This window comes from Coregonus clupeaformis, unplaced genomic scaffold, assembly GCF_020615455.1.
Source record: "Coregonus clupeaformis isolate EN_2021a unplaced genomic scaffold, ASM2061545v1 scaf0010, whole genome shotgun sequence".
In the NCBI taxonomy this organism is placed as follows: domain Eukaryota; kingdom Metazoa; phylum Chordata; class Actinopteri; order Salmoniformes; family Salmonidae; genus Coregonus; species Coregonus clupeaformis.
In genome coordinates this window covers 431,964-450,489 of record NW_025533465.1, presented here as the reverse complement: position 1 = coordinate 450,489, position 18,526 = coordinate 431,964, and the positions used below count along the sequence as shown (strand labels likewise).

The following is an 18,526-nucleotide window of genomic DNA, read 5'->3' as shown; positions in this document are numbered from 1 at the left end:
TTCCCCTAATTATAGCTTATTGCAATCTACTACCATTGTGTTTACCATGCCTGCATTTTCTGTTTATCTGAAAATATTGGACATATTCCATTCTCTTCTAAGAAATGTAACATGAATTAAACTCAATCATTGTGCAAATTCCGCATACCAGAGGAGGCTGGTGGGAGGAGCTATAGGAGGATGGGCTCATTATTTACATTTTAGTCATTTTAGCAGACGCTCTTATCCAGAGCGACTTACAGGAGCAATTAGGGTTAAGTGCCTTGCTCAAGGGCACATCAACAGATTTTTCACCTAGTCGGCTCGGGGATTAGAACCAGCGACCTTTCGGTTACTGGCACAACGCTCTTAACCACTAAGCTACCTGGAATGGAATAAATGAAACAGTACCAAACATAAGGAAACCACGTTTGACTCCGTTCCATTTTATTATATTCCTGCCATTATAATGAGCCCATCCTCCTATAGCTCCTCCCACCAGCCTCCGCTGATGGATATCCATATACATAGTGGCATGGAACGATTTAACTTATCATAAAGCACTCGTTTAGTGTAAGTTAAAAACACTTGGTCCATGTTAATTTAGCCTTAACATAAAAATACACATTAAACATATTAGATAAAGACCTTAACCCAGGGGAGTTTAACATAAAGTAGTACTGTAGTGTACCTGAGTGTCAGTAGCACACCCCTATTTTCAGGAGTTCTTGTTCCCACCAGTCATTTGCTCACTGTATGTGCCAATCATACATTCAGCCAGTTCAGTCCTCTCACACTATTTGGGAAAATGGCATTGGTTATGTGGCAGGTTGCGGCTTGGCCTATGACTCAGTGGTTGTTGTCACAAGAAGAAGCTTTCAGGGACGGGAGTCGCTCTGCTGCTCTCGCTCTTTCTGCCAGAAACTTGTCAAATTCTAAAAGGAGGGAGAAGGAGAAGTTGCCTTAGGAGGGCTTTGTTGGGTCTCAAAAAGGGATTCCTCAGGACTTTGCAATAGTACAAGAAAGCAAACAAAATTGTTGTTGGATCTACATAGCGATACCCAGGGAGTGGATGAGAAACTAAGAAATAGAAGCTCACCCTCACTTGTCACACCCTCTGAATCAGCCATGTCGTCCTCCTGTGACACACATAACACACATGAAAGCCTTGTCTGTTGTGTTCACGTCAACAGTCATTTGTCCAAACAAATCTACTTGCTCATGCAAGCAGATTGAATATGTTCAAGAATCCAGGAATGCTACATTTGCTGGGGTAAAGTACAAAGCAGGCATTTGCATTTACTGTACACTATAGTCCATAAAACCAAATGAGAAAGGGGGTGCAAGGACAGGCACTGGTATAACATGGAACCAAGTTGGACTCTGCTTGTATACCATTACATTTTGAGTGAATGCCAATAGTGACCCACCTCATCCACATCCAGCCACTTCTCAATGTCATCCATCACAGACGTCTGACTCACAGGGATCTGGGGGAGTCGGGTGAGAGGTTACTGTCAGGATTTACTGTAAGCCACTGTTTGGTCATCACAAGAACACTGTTACCCCTAGATTTTTCTTGGGCAATCTACAAATAACCACCATTCAAGCATGCAGACCCCTAGTATTCTGATTGAAACAAACCCGAAAACCATTTATTTTAGACAGGGGGAAACAAGGGATCCACCACCCTCAAGTTATGACAGGGAAAACAGAACAGAGAGTGGGAGTAAATTAGCAAGCCTAGTAATGATTCTGAAGAGTCATGATTTAAAAGGGATACTTCGGGATTTTGGCAATGAGGCCATTTGTCTACTTCACCTGAGTCAGATGAACTTGTGGATACCCTTTTTATGTCTCTGCGAGCCATTTCAAATAAGTTTCTAACTCTAGCACAATCGCTAACTAGCGTTAGCGCAATGACTGGAAGTCTATGGGTATCGATCTACTAGCATGCTAGCAGATACCAATAGACTTCCAGTCATTGCGCAAACACTAGCTAGCATTGGCTCACGAAACTACCTCCAACTTCCTTCATACTGGACACAGAGACATAAAAATGGTATTCACGAGTTCATCTGACTCTGGGGAAATAGATAAATCCCGAAGTATCCCTTTAATCCCGAAGTATCCCTATCAGCTTCAGAAATGAACACTTATAACACTCAACCCATGAATGCAAAAATCTAAGTATTGTTTGACAAGCTAAAAATAACCAGTTCAGGCACACAGGAAAGAAGAGCATGCAACCATCTCAGTACAAAGATGGAGGAAACAATAATTAATTAAAATACACACTAAACATGCTTGAATGCAAAATATCCCAGCATGAGCCCCAAACACAGGCTAGAACACAAACGGAATGGCACTGTGCCAGCCAATCAGACCCACCATTCCCTTTTCCATCATCCAATCAAACTGTGGCGAGGAGCTGAGGGGGGTGGGGTCTGGGCTGTCATCCTTTACACAGATAGACATTTTTATTTACGAACAAACATACCGGTAGACATGCATGCCATAACACAAAACCATTGGGTTATGAACAAGCAGACAAAACAGACAGACACTCTTATAGCACTGACAAAATGGCCAACTTTGCACGTGAAACTGTAGCAGGTTAACAGACAGATTTATTTTTTTTTTCCACATACAGAGGCAGGGCAGACCTACACATTAACTAAGACACAGGGTTATTGTACACATTAGTGACACTTAGTAACACTCCACAGGGCACAAGGACTCTATGGACACAATCAATGCCCTTCCTAACCAGACATCCTTTCAAATCGGTCCTGGGTTAAATCATTCTGGGGTTACTGACCGTTCCAGTGTTCTGTAATCTGGTGTTCTGAGCTTGAGCCAGACTGTCGGCAGCACCTTCATTCCGCTCACTGAAACACACATTTCACTGCTTAGAAAATGATGCAGTTTACAGTGTACGTACAGTAGTAGCCATCTCCACAAGTAACCATTGGCCATAGTATGAACCACTTCTACTGGAAAACCAAATACAGCGGAGGAACGCATTCCTTCAACATTTGTCCTGCAAATGTTTGTACAGTTTTCTCACTAGCCATGTACGCTTGCAGTTCATGTCAGACTCAGTTCATAATCCTTATTGACAGAATGAATGGCACAGATATCTTGAGAGAGATAAGCAGCCACCCTGAGCCAGTCAGGTTCACCTCAATAGGCCTACATTCATTTCCTGTCTAGACTAGAGCACCACCTTAGCTGGAGCAGGACTGTTATAACCTAAAACAAGCCACGGAGTGACAAGACTGAACCATAGCACTAGTCTATTTGTTATACAGTACTAAGCCAGGAGAAAGTCTGAGACCTGCTTTTGTAAGCTCCCTCTCACACTCGCTATCAGTCTGAGCAATCCGTTCTACGATGAAAGCAAAACCTAGATTTTGTTGGAGCTGCCCATTACCTCGGTCTCTGTTGTGTCTGTGAGATGCTCCTGTTCTGTGCAAATTCATCGAATTCCCTCATACCTATATGGAAAACAGGGAAAGATAATGAATTGTACTATAGGGACAGTGAGAACCTCTATCAGATGGAGGAACACTGTAGTTACTTACTGAGTCCTGTCATCTGACTAGACACAGTGTCAACTGTTGATCGGCTGAGATGGCAGTGGGTGGGAGCTGTAGCAACAGGCTTGATTGCAGCACTGAGGTCAATAAGGTTAACGTAGGTTGGGCTCTGGGCGATTGAGACATTTTTTGAAGAAGTTGAACAGTACATATCACAAATGCATGTTTGGTTGAGAAATTAGGGTAAAGGACGACAGATCCTTAAGAAAAACACTTACCTGCTGTGTAGCTCTTTGTCTCTGAAACCTGGAAAGGAAATAATGAAAATCACACTGTCATCATAGCATGAATTATTGACTGTATCTGATGTTGATCATTTAGCTAAGACAATACCTCTGGTAGCGAGTGAAGGTGGCATTGATTTCGTCATTGGCAACCAGCAGCTCCTCTGTCAGCTTCTCCTCACTGAGTCTTGGGACCAGCTCCATTATCGTATCCTGCATGTCCTTACATGCTGCATACAACTCCTACTGACAGAGAGAGAGAGAGCAGGAGATACAGAGAGTCAGTGAAAAGACAACAATGGACAAAAGAGAGATGGATACAAACAGATGACATGTGTCACAGCCATGGATGGACAGCCATAGAGCGTGCCCAGAGAGTGAACCAACTAACCTGAAGCAGCTCTGTGTCTGAATGCTTGGCTGTTGCTGGATCCAGTTGAGACATCATATCTGACATCACTGTCAGGTTACCTCGAACCACTCCCAGGTCTGTCTTCAACTTTTTAACCTGGAATAGGAGTCAATGGCATCGGCACTCATATGCTAAATTGTGTGGGGTGGGGAAGGCATAATACTGCAAAGCATCAACTTTTATCATAAACTCTGGATGTGAAACAAGTAACTGTGAAACATCCACAGTGCACAAGGTAATTTGATTTTAAAGTAATGCCCTGGAGTGAATTCAGCCTGCATGCAAAATATATGTTGTGTTACTAAAATAAAAGCCATGCCATTTTAGAGGCCCCTGTACGACGTGAGCATTCTAATCACCTGATAAGGTGTGAAGGTGAGGGGTCCCTGCTCGCTCTGTTGGGATGCAGGAAGCTGGGGTGATATGGGTACAGGCCTGGGAGATGAGGGTGCAGCAGATACAGTGACAGTAGGCCCGTTATCAGGCATAGTCTGGTGGACAGAGCACAGGGACCAACTGAGTTAGAGAATAGTGTTAAGGAGTAGGGAGTTAAAACGGCTTTAGAGAGGTTTAGCAGAAAGTTGTACTCTGTATTTGTCAGTGAGGAAATGCATGCATGCATTTTCACCAGTCATTGTTTGAAGGTATACCCTATTTGGAGTGTGAATGGGGGAATATCCATCCAGTTCAGTCATGGGGAACTCCAGTCCTTTCCGCCTCAGGTCCTCGTACACAGAAACCACGCCCGTCAGAGCTGGTGAGCTGCGGAATGCGTCTGCCCACGCCTGAACAATAGACAAACACAGATCATAAACAGCACAGCCCAACAATAGCTAGCTGTCAATTCCAACACAGTGTTAGTGAGCTCTGTGGCTTACTGAAGGTATGAGTACCAATGCCATCGCTCACCTGTATAAGGCTGAGCACTCTGTCATGCAGGACCAGAGGGGGATTGTTCTTGGGTAAGATGGCCCTGACCAGAACCCCCTCAACAAACTCCCTGGTTGAGACTAGCACATGGAACCTGTGGCCACAGTTCTTCACACACACTTCCAGTACCTGAGAACCAACAGGACATAAGAGAGAGGGTGATAGATTAATTATTCATGACTAATTATTACACCCTGAAACTGTGTATAATGTGTTAGAAATGTGTGAGTGTAGGACCAGTAAGCTACCATTGAGCTACTATTTAGCAATGTGAGTAAGAGTTAGACCAGACAACAATGGAGAACTGTCTAAACCAAGATAAAGGGGCCTCCCAATTTAGGGAGAATGCGATATCTGCACCTGGCCGAGCAAGGAGTGGGAAAAGATAAGAACAGTGATGGTCAGGTGAGCAGAGGAAAACATGAGCTGAGCCGAGGTGTGTGTGTGTTTACAAGATGTGTATAGTGGAAAAATACAGGCCGCCTAAGGGGGGCAGGATTTTTAGTATGACTTATGTGTATAAAAGGATTGTACCACCATTTTCTTTCAGAATTCTCAATGAATAAATATCTCTGACTATGCAGACCGGGACTCTGGCCGTTACTTAAATCCCGAAAGACTTACAACCTTTTGGGAGACGCACAGAGACACTAAAATAGTTTGTTAAATAATTCACTTAACAGCTTGGTCCTTCTGAGCCGGACTCCAATACCCTGTTTCTGTCATTCCAGGTAACTCTGAAAACCGTCGACGGGCGAATGATACATTCGTAAATAGAAAGTCCTGCCCTTTGACATTAAGGGTTAAAACAGGCCAGAGGACACCTGATTAATGACAGAGACGGTGACGGAATCCAAACCTACATTGAATCTCGGCTGCAAGGATAAGGTCAGTAGTCTTTATTCATTAACTTGGTGAAATTGATTTGAGGACTTGCTAAAATATTGAAAAGTAGCAAATTGATCAATGCGTAGCCATTTTAAGTGAAATGTGGGGTTGACTGTCAGGAATTATCAAGATTACATTGTGAGGATAGACTCCTCCGTAGAGTAGGAGATAATTCTGGGGGACTAGTCAACCTGGTGGTGGGTTCGTAATGATTCACGGTAATAGGCCATTACCAAAAGAAACTACCCGGTGTTGAAATAGAAGGAACTATTAAAAGTACACCTATGGGATGTAACCTGTAAGAGATTATTGAACAGTCAACAAATAATCCGGGTTAAACAAATACAAAAAGTACACCAGAAGGAATTAAAGAAGCATGTGTGAGAAATATAATATTAGTAAAGTCAAAAACAACTGTAGATTTTGCTGTAACTCTATCCGTTCTGGAGCCTTATAAACTCCAGGTTACCGATACAACACCAATAATCATGTAAGGTTGTATACGTGTGAGACCTAATGTTTGCTCAAAAGTCACATGAATAATTCCAGGTGGTTGTATAGAGGAGGGAGAACCCATTCCTGTTGTATGAGACTGTCAGGAATTATCAAGATTACATTGTGGGGATCAATCCCTCTGTAAAAGTATGAGATAATTCTGGGGGACTAGTCAAGACTACATATACAGGGAGGGGTGGTTCCAGGTGGTTGTATAGAGGAGGGAGAACCCATTCCTGTTGTATGAGACTGTCAGGAATTATCAAGATTACATTGTGGGGATCAATCCCTCTGTAAAAGTATGAGATAATTCTGGGGGACTAGTCAAGATTACATATACAGGAAGGGGTGATTCAGGGTGTTGTTGTGTGAAGCTGTTTTGTATTACTTGTTAAATTGACTTGTTATATAGAAGAGGTGGCTAAGGGATTTTTAACAGTACCAACCATGGGGGACAAATCCTCACAAGAGGTCCCAGAATTTACTGGGGACGAGAAATTCATGGAAATGCGAGACAAACGAAATGTGTATTATGGGCATATTTGGAGAAATAAATATGGCTTTAATGGGCGACTTGATGTAATTAAACTGGAATCTATGATTAAACAAATGCATGTAAATTGTGGTACTGATCTAAAGAAACAGAAAAGAGGGCTTAGAAACAGCCAGGGTGTGGCTAGTAGAAGCTAGAAAGCGGGAAGAAGGCAGCAAGAAAAGAGAAGTGAGTGAGAGGGAAAGAGAAGTGAAGGTTGAGGTCTCCGTGCCTCCCCCAGAGCAGAGGGCAGAAAGGTTATATCCAAACTTGGCAGACCAGGCATGGAGAGAAAATCCAGATGATGAATACGTAGGGAGGAGAAGGAGAGTGCAGGGGAATAATGTCGCCCCCCCACCGGCCCCACCTCCCTATGAGGAAGAAGGGGCTGGAGGAGGAAGGGAAGATGAAGGTGAGGAAGAGCCAGAGGTAGAGGAGTACAGGACAAGGGCAGAGAAAGTCAGACAGGAGGCTAAAAGGGAGAAAGAGAAAAGGAAAAAGCTAGAGAGGCACAGGGCTGAGGCCAAGAGAAAGGGGAATGATGAGTCAGAAGGGGAAGAATCAGATGGGGCTGGCAGTGGTAAGGGTAAAATGGAGCAATCCTATCCCTTAATAGCCCTGCCAAACCCCAGAGCAGGAGAAGACAACCAGCCTGATACATTACAAGTATACAGAGCATGGACCCAGAGAGATGTAATGAGAGCAGTGGACAGGATACCACACCCCAAGACGGGGGTACACCAGTTCAGAAGAGATATGGAAGGGCTGACCGCCAGCTTTAAGCTGAATACAGGGGAACTAGAGAGGGCAGTCAGACAGATAGTGTTAAAAGACTGGGCGGCAGTGAGAGGGAACTGGGTTCCCGGAGACGGGAATGCGCAGGTCCTAGAGTGGGCAGAAGGAGGGGCTTATGGAGATAAGTTGGCACAACTCTGTGATAATCTGAGAGAATATTATCACAGACATGCAGACTTCTCCAAGGTCCATGAGTGTAAACAGGGAGACAGTGAGACTATTAGTCAATACCTAGAGAGACTGAGAGATGTGTTCAATGCAAACAGTGGGCTAATAGATCCAGGACCAGGGGCACCAGAGGGTCCGTATCACCAACAGTTAAAGATTGCCTTCCTAAGTGGAATGAGGCCAGAAATCTCTCAAACAATAAAAAATACCCTAATTGGCTGGGGGACGGCCACCTTAGCTGAGGTTAAACGTTATGCAATCCATCATGAACAGAATGTAAAGGAACGAAACAAGAGAAAGGAAGCGAAGGGAGCTGAGTACCTAGTGGCAGTCCTAGGGGAGATGGGAGGTAGGAGAGACTGGAAGGACCTAGGAGAGAAGAGAGGCAACGGTAATAGTGGAGACAGGAGTGAATGGAAGTGTTTCAATTGTGACAAAACGGGACATTTTGCTAGAGAATGTGAGGAACCGTGTTATCACTGTGGAAGGAAAGGGCACCAGTCAAGAGACTGTAAGAAGAAGGGGAAGAGAGGAAAAGGAGGAAAGTATAATCCAGGCAGAGGAGGAAGAGACAGGGGGAGAAAGCCAGAATCAGAGGAAGAAGAGGAGGCATGACTAGAGTGGGAGGAAGAAAGAAATCAGGAGAAGCAGGAGAGAGAGCTGGAGGTGTTTGATCTGTCTCTTGTAGATTTGGCATTACAACAGGAACAGAAACCATACCTAACATTGACAGTAATGGGTAAAAAGATAACATTTCTCTGTGATACTGGGGCAGACCGAACCTGTATTTGTAAAGATAATGCACCAGAGGGAATTGACATTAATGGAGAAAAAATTATAGTGCGATCAGCCTCTGGTCATAAAGGTATTGAACAGCTGTCTGCACCAGTAACACTGAAACATGTAAAGACAGGGAGTGAAGCTACTCTGCCTGTACTGATTTCAGTACAGTGTCCTGTTAATCTATTGGGAAGAGATGCGATGACGCAGTTAAACATATAAGTAAGACCGACAGTGAGGGGAATGCAGGCTCATGTGATAAAGGATAATATGGTTGTAAGTGGTGAAGGGGAACCATGTTATTGGTATAGCCAGGACCTGTTGAGGGGAGGTAACTCAGACATACCAAAGACCTTAGTAGACTTGACTAAAACCCTAGTACCTGACTCACCTAAAATGACTGAGGATGACTTACATTGTACTCTGTGGTATAATACACACTCTGTTCCTAGTAAAGAATATGAGGAAGCTCTGTTTAAAACCACAGAAAGGACAATAGGCTTGAAATGGTTTCATTATGATGACACCCATGCAGCAGCAGAAGTTGAATTGGGGCCACAGAGTCAGCAATTCTATAGAGAGAGATGGAGCCCACATGTCTCCTTGGCAAAGGAAGCTCAAGAGGAGTGGTTAGATCTGGGGAAATGGGTGACACAGGCAAAGTATGTTAAAGACTGGCAGACTGCTCCTAACCGGGAACAACATAGCCAATCAACCGGCCGATATCGTAGGAAGTTGAATTGGAGAGCAGGTTGCACACCCGCTGTGCACCTAGACATAGGATGTGATAATTGATGACCAGATATTTTCCTCACAGAGGAACAAGAAAGAGACCTTGAGATTGTACCTCTAGAGTTGTGGTCTAAGGGACCAGCCGATGTGGGGTTAATTAAGGGAGTAACTCCAGTCCAGGTGGTTCCGCGGTCAAACCATAGGCCATACCAAAAACAATATCCAATGAAACCAGAAGCCATTATAGGGATTACTCCCACATTTGACCACTTACTCAAAGGTGGAGTGATAATCCCGGGGGATGAGGCACAGTGTAATTCACCTGTATTTCCAGTAAAGAAGGCAGCTCCAAGCAATGATTGGCGAATGGTAATGGACCTACAGGGGGTAAATAAGAACATCATTCCAAGAGCACCCTGTGTTCCAGACCCACACACTATTGAACCAATTGAAACCAGAACATTCTTACTTTACTGTGATAGACATAGCTAATGCTTTCTTTAGTATACCTGTACATCCTGATAGTCAAGGATGGTTTGGCTTTACCTTCAAAGGTCAGAAATACACATACTCGAGACTTCCACAAGGTTATTCGGAAAGTCCTACAATTTTTTCCCAGGCTATCACACGTAACCTGGGAATGTTTGAACCCCAAGAGGGGAGCCAAATTTTGATATATGTCGATGATATACTGGTAGCAAACCCCTCGAAGGAGGGGTGTAAAAAGGATACTCTCCAGTTGTTAACTTTTATGGCAGGACAAGGGCACAAGGTCAGTAAAAAGAAACTACAACTCTGGCAGAAAGAGGTAATATATCTAGGTCACACGATAACGCAGGATGGGAGAACCCTAAACTCCTCAAGAAAACAGCAATATTAGAAGCTCCTAAACCTCTGAATAAGAAACAAATGATGAGCTTTTTGGGAATGATAAATTACTGTCGAGCATGGATTCCCCATTATGCATTACACACTGGAAAATTGAGTGATCTTATCTATGGAAAAGCTATGGCAGCACATGATAAAATAATCTGGAATAACGAGGCTGATTTGCAATTTGAGGAAATTAAGCAATTATTGACCTCTTCAACGGTGCTGGCGTTCCCTAGATATGACAGACCATTCACTCAAACTGTGGATTGTAGAGAGGGATATATGACATCAGTACTGACACAAAAACATGGGGACAAAAATAAACCGGTAGCATATTTTTCTTCAAGACTTGATGAGGTGGCTCAGGCAATGCCTGTCTGTTTGCAATCAGTTGTGGCAGCTGCTAATGCAGTGCAGGACTCAGCTTCAATAGTACTATACCATGATCTAACCTTAAAAGTTCCACATGCAGTGTCAATTCTGCTATTGGAACACAAGATGGCGTACATGTCACCAGCACGACACCTATCTTGTATGATAAGATTGCTGAACATGCCAAATCTAACTATTGAACGATGTACAACGCTGAATCCTGCAACATTGGTTCCAGTTGTGAATGATGGTAGTCCCCATAACTGTATTGAAGAAACTGAAAAAATAGTACTACCCAGGCCTGACTTAACAGACTTAGCTATACCATGTTGTGAAGTAACAATGTTTGTTGATGGATCTTCTAGGAAGAATCCTGATGGCACGAATGCAACTGGTTATGCTGTAGTGACAGAGAACGAGGTTCTAGCTGCTGAACCCTTACCAAGAAACTACTCTGCCCAACAGGCAGAGATAGTGGCATTAACAAAAGCATGCCAACTGGGTAAAGGGAAGGTTATAACTATCTATACCGACAGTGCATATGCCTTTAATACCGTACACGTCTTTGCTGCCCAGTGGAAGAATAGAGGAATGGTTACGACTTCGGGTAAACCAATAACACATGCAGAGTTGATTCTTGACCTCCTAGATGCAGTACTATTACCAAAAAAGCTCGCAATATGTAAGTGTGAGGCGCATACTACAGGGAAGGATAGCATTACTTTGGGGAATGCAAAGGCAGATGAGGAAGCTAAGAAGGCTGGGTCAAAACACTTCTCTGGTTCCAGTCAGCTGTCAAAAGAGGAAGTTTCGATAGACAGAGATCTACTTATAGAGAGCTACAGTAGGGCCCCAATTAAGGAAGTTCACAGATGGGTAAAGCAAGGCGCAGTAAATAAGGAAGGAATATGGGTCAAAGACAGCTTACCAATTCTCCCGAAATCACTGTTTAGATATGCTGCAATATTGACACACGGGCAGATCCATGTGTCAACCGGAGGGATGGTAGAGCAGATTAGACAACACTTTGTTGCATATGGGATTACAAATTATTTAAAAAACTTTTGTTCAAGATGTGTTATCTGTGCTCAAAGTAATCACCAGGGTAGACAAAGGGCACCTCTGGGTGAGTACCCTCCGGCTAAGTACCCCTTTCAACAATTAGAAATTGACTTTATAGAGCTGACCAGGAGTGAGGGAAAGAAGTGGTGTTTGACTATAATAGACAAATACACTAAATGGGTAGAAGCTTTCCCTACCTCCTCGGCAGATGCTATAACAGTAGCAAAAGCAATATGCCAGGATATAATACCAAGGTTCGGCCTTCTAGAAACTATTTTTTCTGATAATGGATCGCATTTTTCTAATCAAGTAATATATAATATTGGACAGAAGTTACAAATAAACATGAAGAAGCATTGTTCGTATAGCCCGAAATCGGCTGGACTTATCGAACGCATGAATCAGACAATTAAGGCTAGATTACGAAAAACTCACATGAGCACAGGAAGGAATTGGGTACAATGTCTGCCAATCGTACTAATGACTATCAGAATAACGCCAGATAAGAATGGATTGTCCCCCTTTGAGAAAGTGTTTGGAAGACCTTACAGGATGCCACAGTTGGCAGGGCCAGAACAGGCAGACATAGAAGTAGAAGACACGTTGGCACAACACATGAGAAGACTGTTCATTATCCAAACACGTATGTCAAAGATTTTGTGCCCCACAGGAGAACTAAAGGAGAAGGTAACCCACTCCATCCAACCAGGTGACTGGGTGTGGATCCAATCCTTGAAGAAGAAAGACTGGAAGCAGCCCCGTTGGGAAGGTCCATATCAGGTCCTGTTGGTGACGGCCTTCGCTGTAAGAATTGCGGAAAGATCCACCTGGGTGCATGTCACACACTGTAAAAAGGTAATCCCAGCTACACCTGACGAACAAACACAGAGTTAGGAGAAAGAACCGATCACCACTAGGGCTCGGGGGTTGGCTCCTTAACGAAGATTCCCTTACCCTGTCTGATCATCCCTGTGTGAGTTCGATAGAAGGTAAAGCAATGGGTTGGCCTCTGGCATCTGACATGTTCTCAGGGCGAGGGTGGGGATTCACAGGTCTCCTGACGGTAGGTAGCGGTCTGATTGTGGGGGCCATATTCCTAACACACTCAAACCCTCCTGATCCGCCAGAAGTAGTAGTTAACCTAACACAAGTTGATAAAATAATACCTGAGCACAGTCTACGAAGGCATAGGAGACAGCTAGACGTAGGGAAAGGGGAAGTACTAGGGACTGTAGGGAAGGACATCACCTTTGAGGTCTTTGCGGACTAGTTGGGAAGTTGGGGACTACTGGCTGGTAGTATCATAAAGGATGGGAGATATATATGTATGTCACCATGTACATCCTGGGACCATGTAGTTGCTCATACCGAGCGAGGGGGGATATGTCAATCTCCATACACAGTTTAAGGACAGGTGGAGTATTGTGAAAGTAGGGAATTACCAGAAATGGCAGTGCGACCCATATAAGGGTAGGTACTGTCTGAAAGTCCGAATTACGCTAAAACAGGTAAAGGCTACGGATGAGGGAATGTGGTACATAGGATTTGACCGCAAATGTTGTGGAGACCCATTAGTGGCTTTCTGGGTAGTAATCAACCCAGCAGATGTTACAGACCTGACAAGTAAGATATCCTCTTCAACTGGGGCACCCTATAGAGTAAACATCTCTGAGGGAGGTAGTGAGACCGGGGCCATGGTGAAGATAGTGCAAACTATAGACCTGAAGGAAGTAGTACAGGTGGAGACGGGTACAGGGATCCTAACCTGTGGTTGGAATGGATTCAGTATACGGCAATAACTATGTCTAAAGAGGACTGTTATGCCTGTGGGACAGCCAAACCAAGGTTAACAACTACTCCGTTCCCCTTGACGGGCTTTAACTCTCCGTCAGGTTTATCTTGCATGATTAAATTGTTCAAGCCACCTGGGAATGTGGTGAAGGAGTCTTGTAGTAACTTGCACTATCTGTATCCCCCGATAACAAAGTCACCCCCGACCTAGGTTACCTCCGTTTGAAGTCTCAGGGGAGTCTTACTATTGTTTCTCTAGGACTGATAAAATAGGATACAGGGTAGGGCATCTTAGCTCCTGCTCCCACACAGAGAATGTCACAACTAAAGAGACCATGACTAATCTCTCCTCTTTGTTGCAGCCAGAGGATTTTAGGAACCAAAACCAGGCCCGTGCTGACATCTGGTGGTTGTGTGGTGATGACAGACTGTGGCCTCACCTACATACTAATTGGACAGGAACCTGTGCGCTAGCTCAGCTGGTAATGCCCTTCACTCTCATCAAACGTGTCAGAGACTGGTGAGTTGTCACGTAGAAAGCGGGACCTCCTCCCGGGATCCTTTGATGAAAGGATATATATTGATGGGATAGGAGTACCTCGAGGGGTTCCAGAAGAATTCAAAGCTAGGAATCAGATCGCAGCTGGGTTTGAATAAAGTATTTTCTGGTGGTCAACAATTAATAAAAACGTAGATTGGATAAATTATATTTACTATAACCAGCAAAGATTTATAAACCACACTCGTGATGCAATAAAGGGATTGGCTGAGCAGACAGAGGCAACTAGCTTAATGGCATGGCAGAATAGAATAGCTTTAGATATGCTTTTGGCTGAGCGGGGCGGAGTTTGTGTTCTGTTTGGATCTATGTGCTGTACTTTCATCCCCAACAATATAGCACCGGACGGGTCCGTGACCAAAGCGCTTCAGGGACTCACCACGCTGGCGAACGAACTGGCTGAGAACTCTGGTATTGATAGCTCCCTAAACGGTTGGTTTGATAACATATTTGGTAAATGGAAAACTATTGTTGCAACTATTCTGGGTGCCGCTATAGCTTCTATGGGTATGCTTGTTCTTTGTGGATGTTGTCTTATTCCCTGTGTCCGAGGGTTGGTGAGCAAGGCGATGGAGTAGGCAGTTTCCCAACAGATGGTGAGATACGGCCCAATCCCGGACTCCGACCTAAGGAATGAAGGATATGACCTACCAGGCTTGGTGGAGGATGACGACGATTCAGATAGTTTGAGACTGGATGAAACTTTTCTTAGTTCTAATGTGTGAAGGTTGCAGTGAAAATCTAACGAAGAGCTGTGATTGGATGTTAACCTAGAACTACAAATCTCTAGTTTAAAAGTTATTGTAATGACTTTTGTGTATTAAAGTCTAGTTTTAAGTATGATGTACTAATTAATCAATATTGCAGGATGTGATGAAGCAAATGTTCTTCACTATAGGCTTAGACTGTTGTTTCCAGATAGTGGGTAAACAGGTTAGGTACCATTGCTAAATAGTAACATTACGCTTTTAATCATGGGGTAACCCTGATGAACCTGTATTGAATGAGACACTTTTTAATGTTTTTATATGCAAACCAACTTATATACTTCAATGAGTGTGATTTATTTCTATAACAACATATATTTTGTATGTGCGTAATATTTAGTCAAAGGGTGGATTGATAGATTAATTATGAATGACTAATTATTACACCCTGAAACTGTGTATAATGTGTTAGAAATGTGTGAGTGTAGGACCAGTAAGCTACCATTGAGCTACTATTTAGCAATGTGAGTAAGAGTTAGACCAGACAACAATGGAGAACTGTCTAAACCAAGATAAAGGGGCCTCCCAATTTAGGGAGGATGCGATATCTGCACCTGGCCGAGCAAGGAGTGGGAAAAGATAAGAACAGTGATGGTCAGGAGAGCAGAGGAAAACATGAGCTGAGCCGAGGTGTGTGTGTGTTTACAAGATGTGTATAGTGGAAAAATACAGGCCGCCTAAGGGGGGGCAGGATTTTTAGTATGACTTATGTGTATAAAAGGATTGTACCACCATTTTGTTTCAGAATTCTCAATGAATAAATATCTCTGACTATGCAGACCGGGACTCTGGCCGTTACTTAAATCCCAAAAGACTTACAACCTTTTGGGAGACGCACAGAGACACTAAAATAGTTTGTTAAATAATTCACTTAACAGAGGGCGAGAGAGAAAGTTTAGATTTAGTTTCTTCATAAACTTGTAACATAGGTTACATGCCATTTCCCATGGGGGGCCAGTATGAAAAACACAAAAATAAATGTATGCACTCACTAACTGTAAGTCGCTCTGGATAAGAGTGTCTGCTAAATGACTAAAATGTAAAATGTATGAAGAAAAGGCAAAAGTATGGTGAATGAGAGAGGCAAATGTTACACTCACAGTCAATGCCAGCATGACCTCTCTGACGTTCTTGTTTCCCACAATTCTCTTCTTTATTGCTTTGTATGCATCTCTAGGCCTGTAATCGTTGTAGGTAAACAATCAATTTCAAAACAACAAGAGCACAATATAGTAAGCTGCCAAAGGAAAAAACAGTCCATTATGTCAACAGAGGATACACACCCCTCCTCTGTCTCGTTGATGATGTCACAGATCTCCATGTTGAGGGCCCAGTCCTCCGACTGCAGACTGGAGCTGGTTGCATATTCTGAGAACAAAAACAATTAAGACATTGCACTTTATTTTACATTTATTTATCTGGACGACATAGTAGTCACTGTGAAACGGTCTCTGCCTCATCATTCTAATTCACAACTCTCAATAGTTGTGTATTAGCCTACTTTGCTGATGCCTCTACTCATCCATGCGAGTTAAATCCCTGTTTGTTTGTTAAACTCATTCTTTCTCCGTCTAACTGACTGGTTCATGTGACCAGCATCAGGTGCTTTGGCAGACGTTTATTGAAACAAATTCAATGTTCTGTCTTCATTCCTCTGAAAGGGAGGGGATAGAAACAGGATTTAGCTCAGTTGAGAAAGTAGAACAACCTCTCCTACTTTTACTGTCACATTGTGGTCAGGCTCTGTCGTAGCCGGCCGCGACCGGGAGACCCATGGGGCGGCGCACAATTGGCCCAGCGTCGTCCAGGGTAGGGGAGGGAATGGCCGGCAGGGGATGTAGCTCAGTTGGTAGAGCATGGCGTTTGCAACGCCAGGGTTGTGGGTTCGCTTCCCACGGGGGGGTATGATAAAAAAATATAAAAAATAAAAAATAACAATAATGTATGAACTCACTAACTGTAAGTCGCTCTGGATAAGAGCGTCTGCTAAATGACTAAAATGTAAATGTAAATATAGATTAAAATAGGCAGACAGTATTCCCATCTATAATTATGTCACAGGGGGAGCTTTCAAGCTTATAAGATAAAATAGTAGGCCACTTGTAGTCTACATAAAAACAAGTTGGCAAGAAGATTAATTATTAGTCAGCAACGTTATTCACTCTGAAACATCTACAGTATATGTTATTCAATTATTTCTTAATAGGCCCAGTGCAGTCAAAAATATGATTTTCCTGTGTTTGATATATATTTTTCACACTTAGGTGGTAATAATAATGTGAAATTGATGATAATTCCCTTTTAGTGTAAGAGATGTTTGAAAAGTCTACCTGAAATGTGCCTGTTTTGGTGGGATGGAGTTTTGGCCTACCCGATGATATCACCAGGTGGTAAATTAGTTAACAGACCAATAAGAAAGAGTTCCAAACCTCTGCCAATAACAGCTAGTTTTCCTCTCCCACTCACAGTCCTAGCAAAATTATTGCTTGAGAAATAGCTCTTTGCTAAGAAGTTGTTTATTTTTTTACAATTTTAATTGAAAACATTCACAGTAAGGTACTTCAATGTTACCCAGAAATGATTTGATATTGCGATAAAAACGGCTGCATTGGACCTTTAATAAATTCCCCCCTTAAAATTAGGTCACGAAGGAAGGAAACTACTTTTCACCGCCCCACTCAGAACTTGCCAAACGATTGGTCTATACAACACCAACAATACCCAAACTGGCCAATGAAATTGAGGATTAAAACACTGTAAACCCGCCTCTAGGGTATTATTGTGCGGTGTAAGGGTCAGTCAAGTAATAGCATAATCTATTCTTGCACTGTCAATCTTCATCAATTAACTAACTATAAGCAAGCAATTGTCACAGTTTTGTTTCTTATTAAATACATAACCAATAACGCCAATTTCCTTTTGTGGCGTTTTATGGAGTGATAGTGTCTGTTTTCCAACAATAGCCTACCAATGTCTTGTAGCGAATCATGTCTGATGCAACAATGTAAACTAGCTACAAACCGCTATAAACCTACTTTATTAGTTAAAATGTAACAATTACCTATTCGCTGGCCAACCGGTGTAGTAAACGGGTTCCCTGTCAGAAACTCCATCCTTCTTTCTGCCAGTCAAACCAAAATCCAGAACTGCACGTCCTTCGTTTCCACAGCAGAGAGGCGTTCTCGCAACAAACTGGAGCACCACAAGTTTAATTAAATTAGGTTACGTCATCTGTTAAAGTGAAAGTTACATTCACTGAACTTTATAGTGTACTAATTGGGAATTTATACATTGCATAAAATGAGACCATATTAATACATTCAGAATGATAGGGTAGCCTACAATAGGGCCACCAGAACAGTTACACAGAGAGGAACAAAAAAACACTATTTGACTAAAGGCTATATTTTCAATATTGAACAATGATAAACCATCTTCACATTCTACCCCAGCCATCAAAATACGTGGACTATGAAGCTACACTACATGACCAAAAGTATGTGGACACCTGCTCGTTGAACATCTCGTTCCAAAATCATGGGCATTAATATGGAGTTGGTCCCCC

General features: G+C 43.0%; 1 protein-coding gene across 3 annotated transcripts; it reads right to left on the bottom strand.

Annotated features, from left to right (window-relative positions):
• Positions 1-365: 365 nt before the first annotated feature.
• On the bottom strand, positions 366-18,148 carry LOC121551058 (target of Myb protein 1-like). 3 transcript variants are annotated; one of them, XM_041863583.1, is made up of 15 exons: positions 18,023-18,148; positions 16,245-16,329; positions 16,062-16,140; positions 5,127-5,276; positions 4,868-5,002; positions 4,577-4,708; positions 4,197-4,313; positions 3,915-4,048; positions 3,800-3,827; positions 3,567-3,690; positions 3,416-3,479; positions 2,801-2,870; positions 1,410-1,469; positions 1,079-1,118; positions 366-914 (listed from the first exon to the last, which is right to left on the bottom strand). In XM_041863583.1, the coding sequence occupies exons 1-15, from the start codon at positions 18,072-18,074 to the stop codon at positions 829-831; spliced, it is 1,356 nt and encodes a 451-aa protein (XP_041719517.1). In that variant the 5' UTR covers positions 18,075-18,148; the 3' UTR covers positions 366-828. The 3 variants fall into 3 exon arrangements, with proteins under 3 accessions (XP_041719517.1, XP_041719519.1, XP_041719518.1); XM_041863585.1 differs by lacking the exon at positions 4,577-4,708; XM_041863584.1 differs by lacking the exons at positions 366-914; positions 1,079-1,118; positions 1,410-1,469 and adding an exon at positions 2,100-2,439.
• Positions 18,149-18,526: the final 378 nt, after the last annotated feature.

Coding starts and splice junctions, on each gene's coding strand:
- LOC121551058 (XM_041863583.1), bottom strand. CDS start 18,074: ATGGAGTTTCTGACAGGGAACCCGTTTACTACACCGGTTGGCCAGCGA. Junction 16,330..18,022: donor ACCGGTTGGCCAGCGAATAG/GTAATTGTTACA, acceptor TTTTGTTCTCAG/AATATGCAACCAGCTCCAGT. Junction 3,691..3,799: donor GACAAAGAGCTACACAGCAG/GTAAGTGTTTTT, acceptor TCAATCGCCCAG/AGCCCAACCTACGTTAACCT.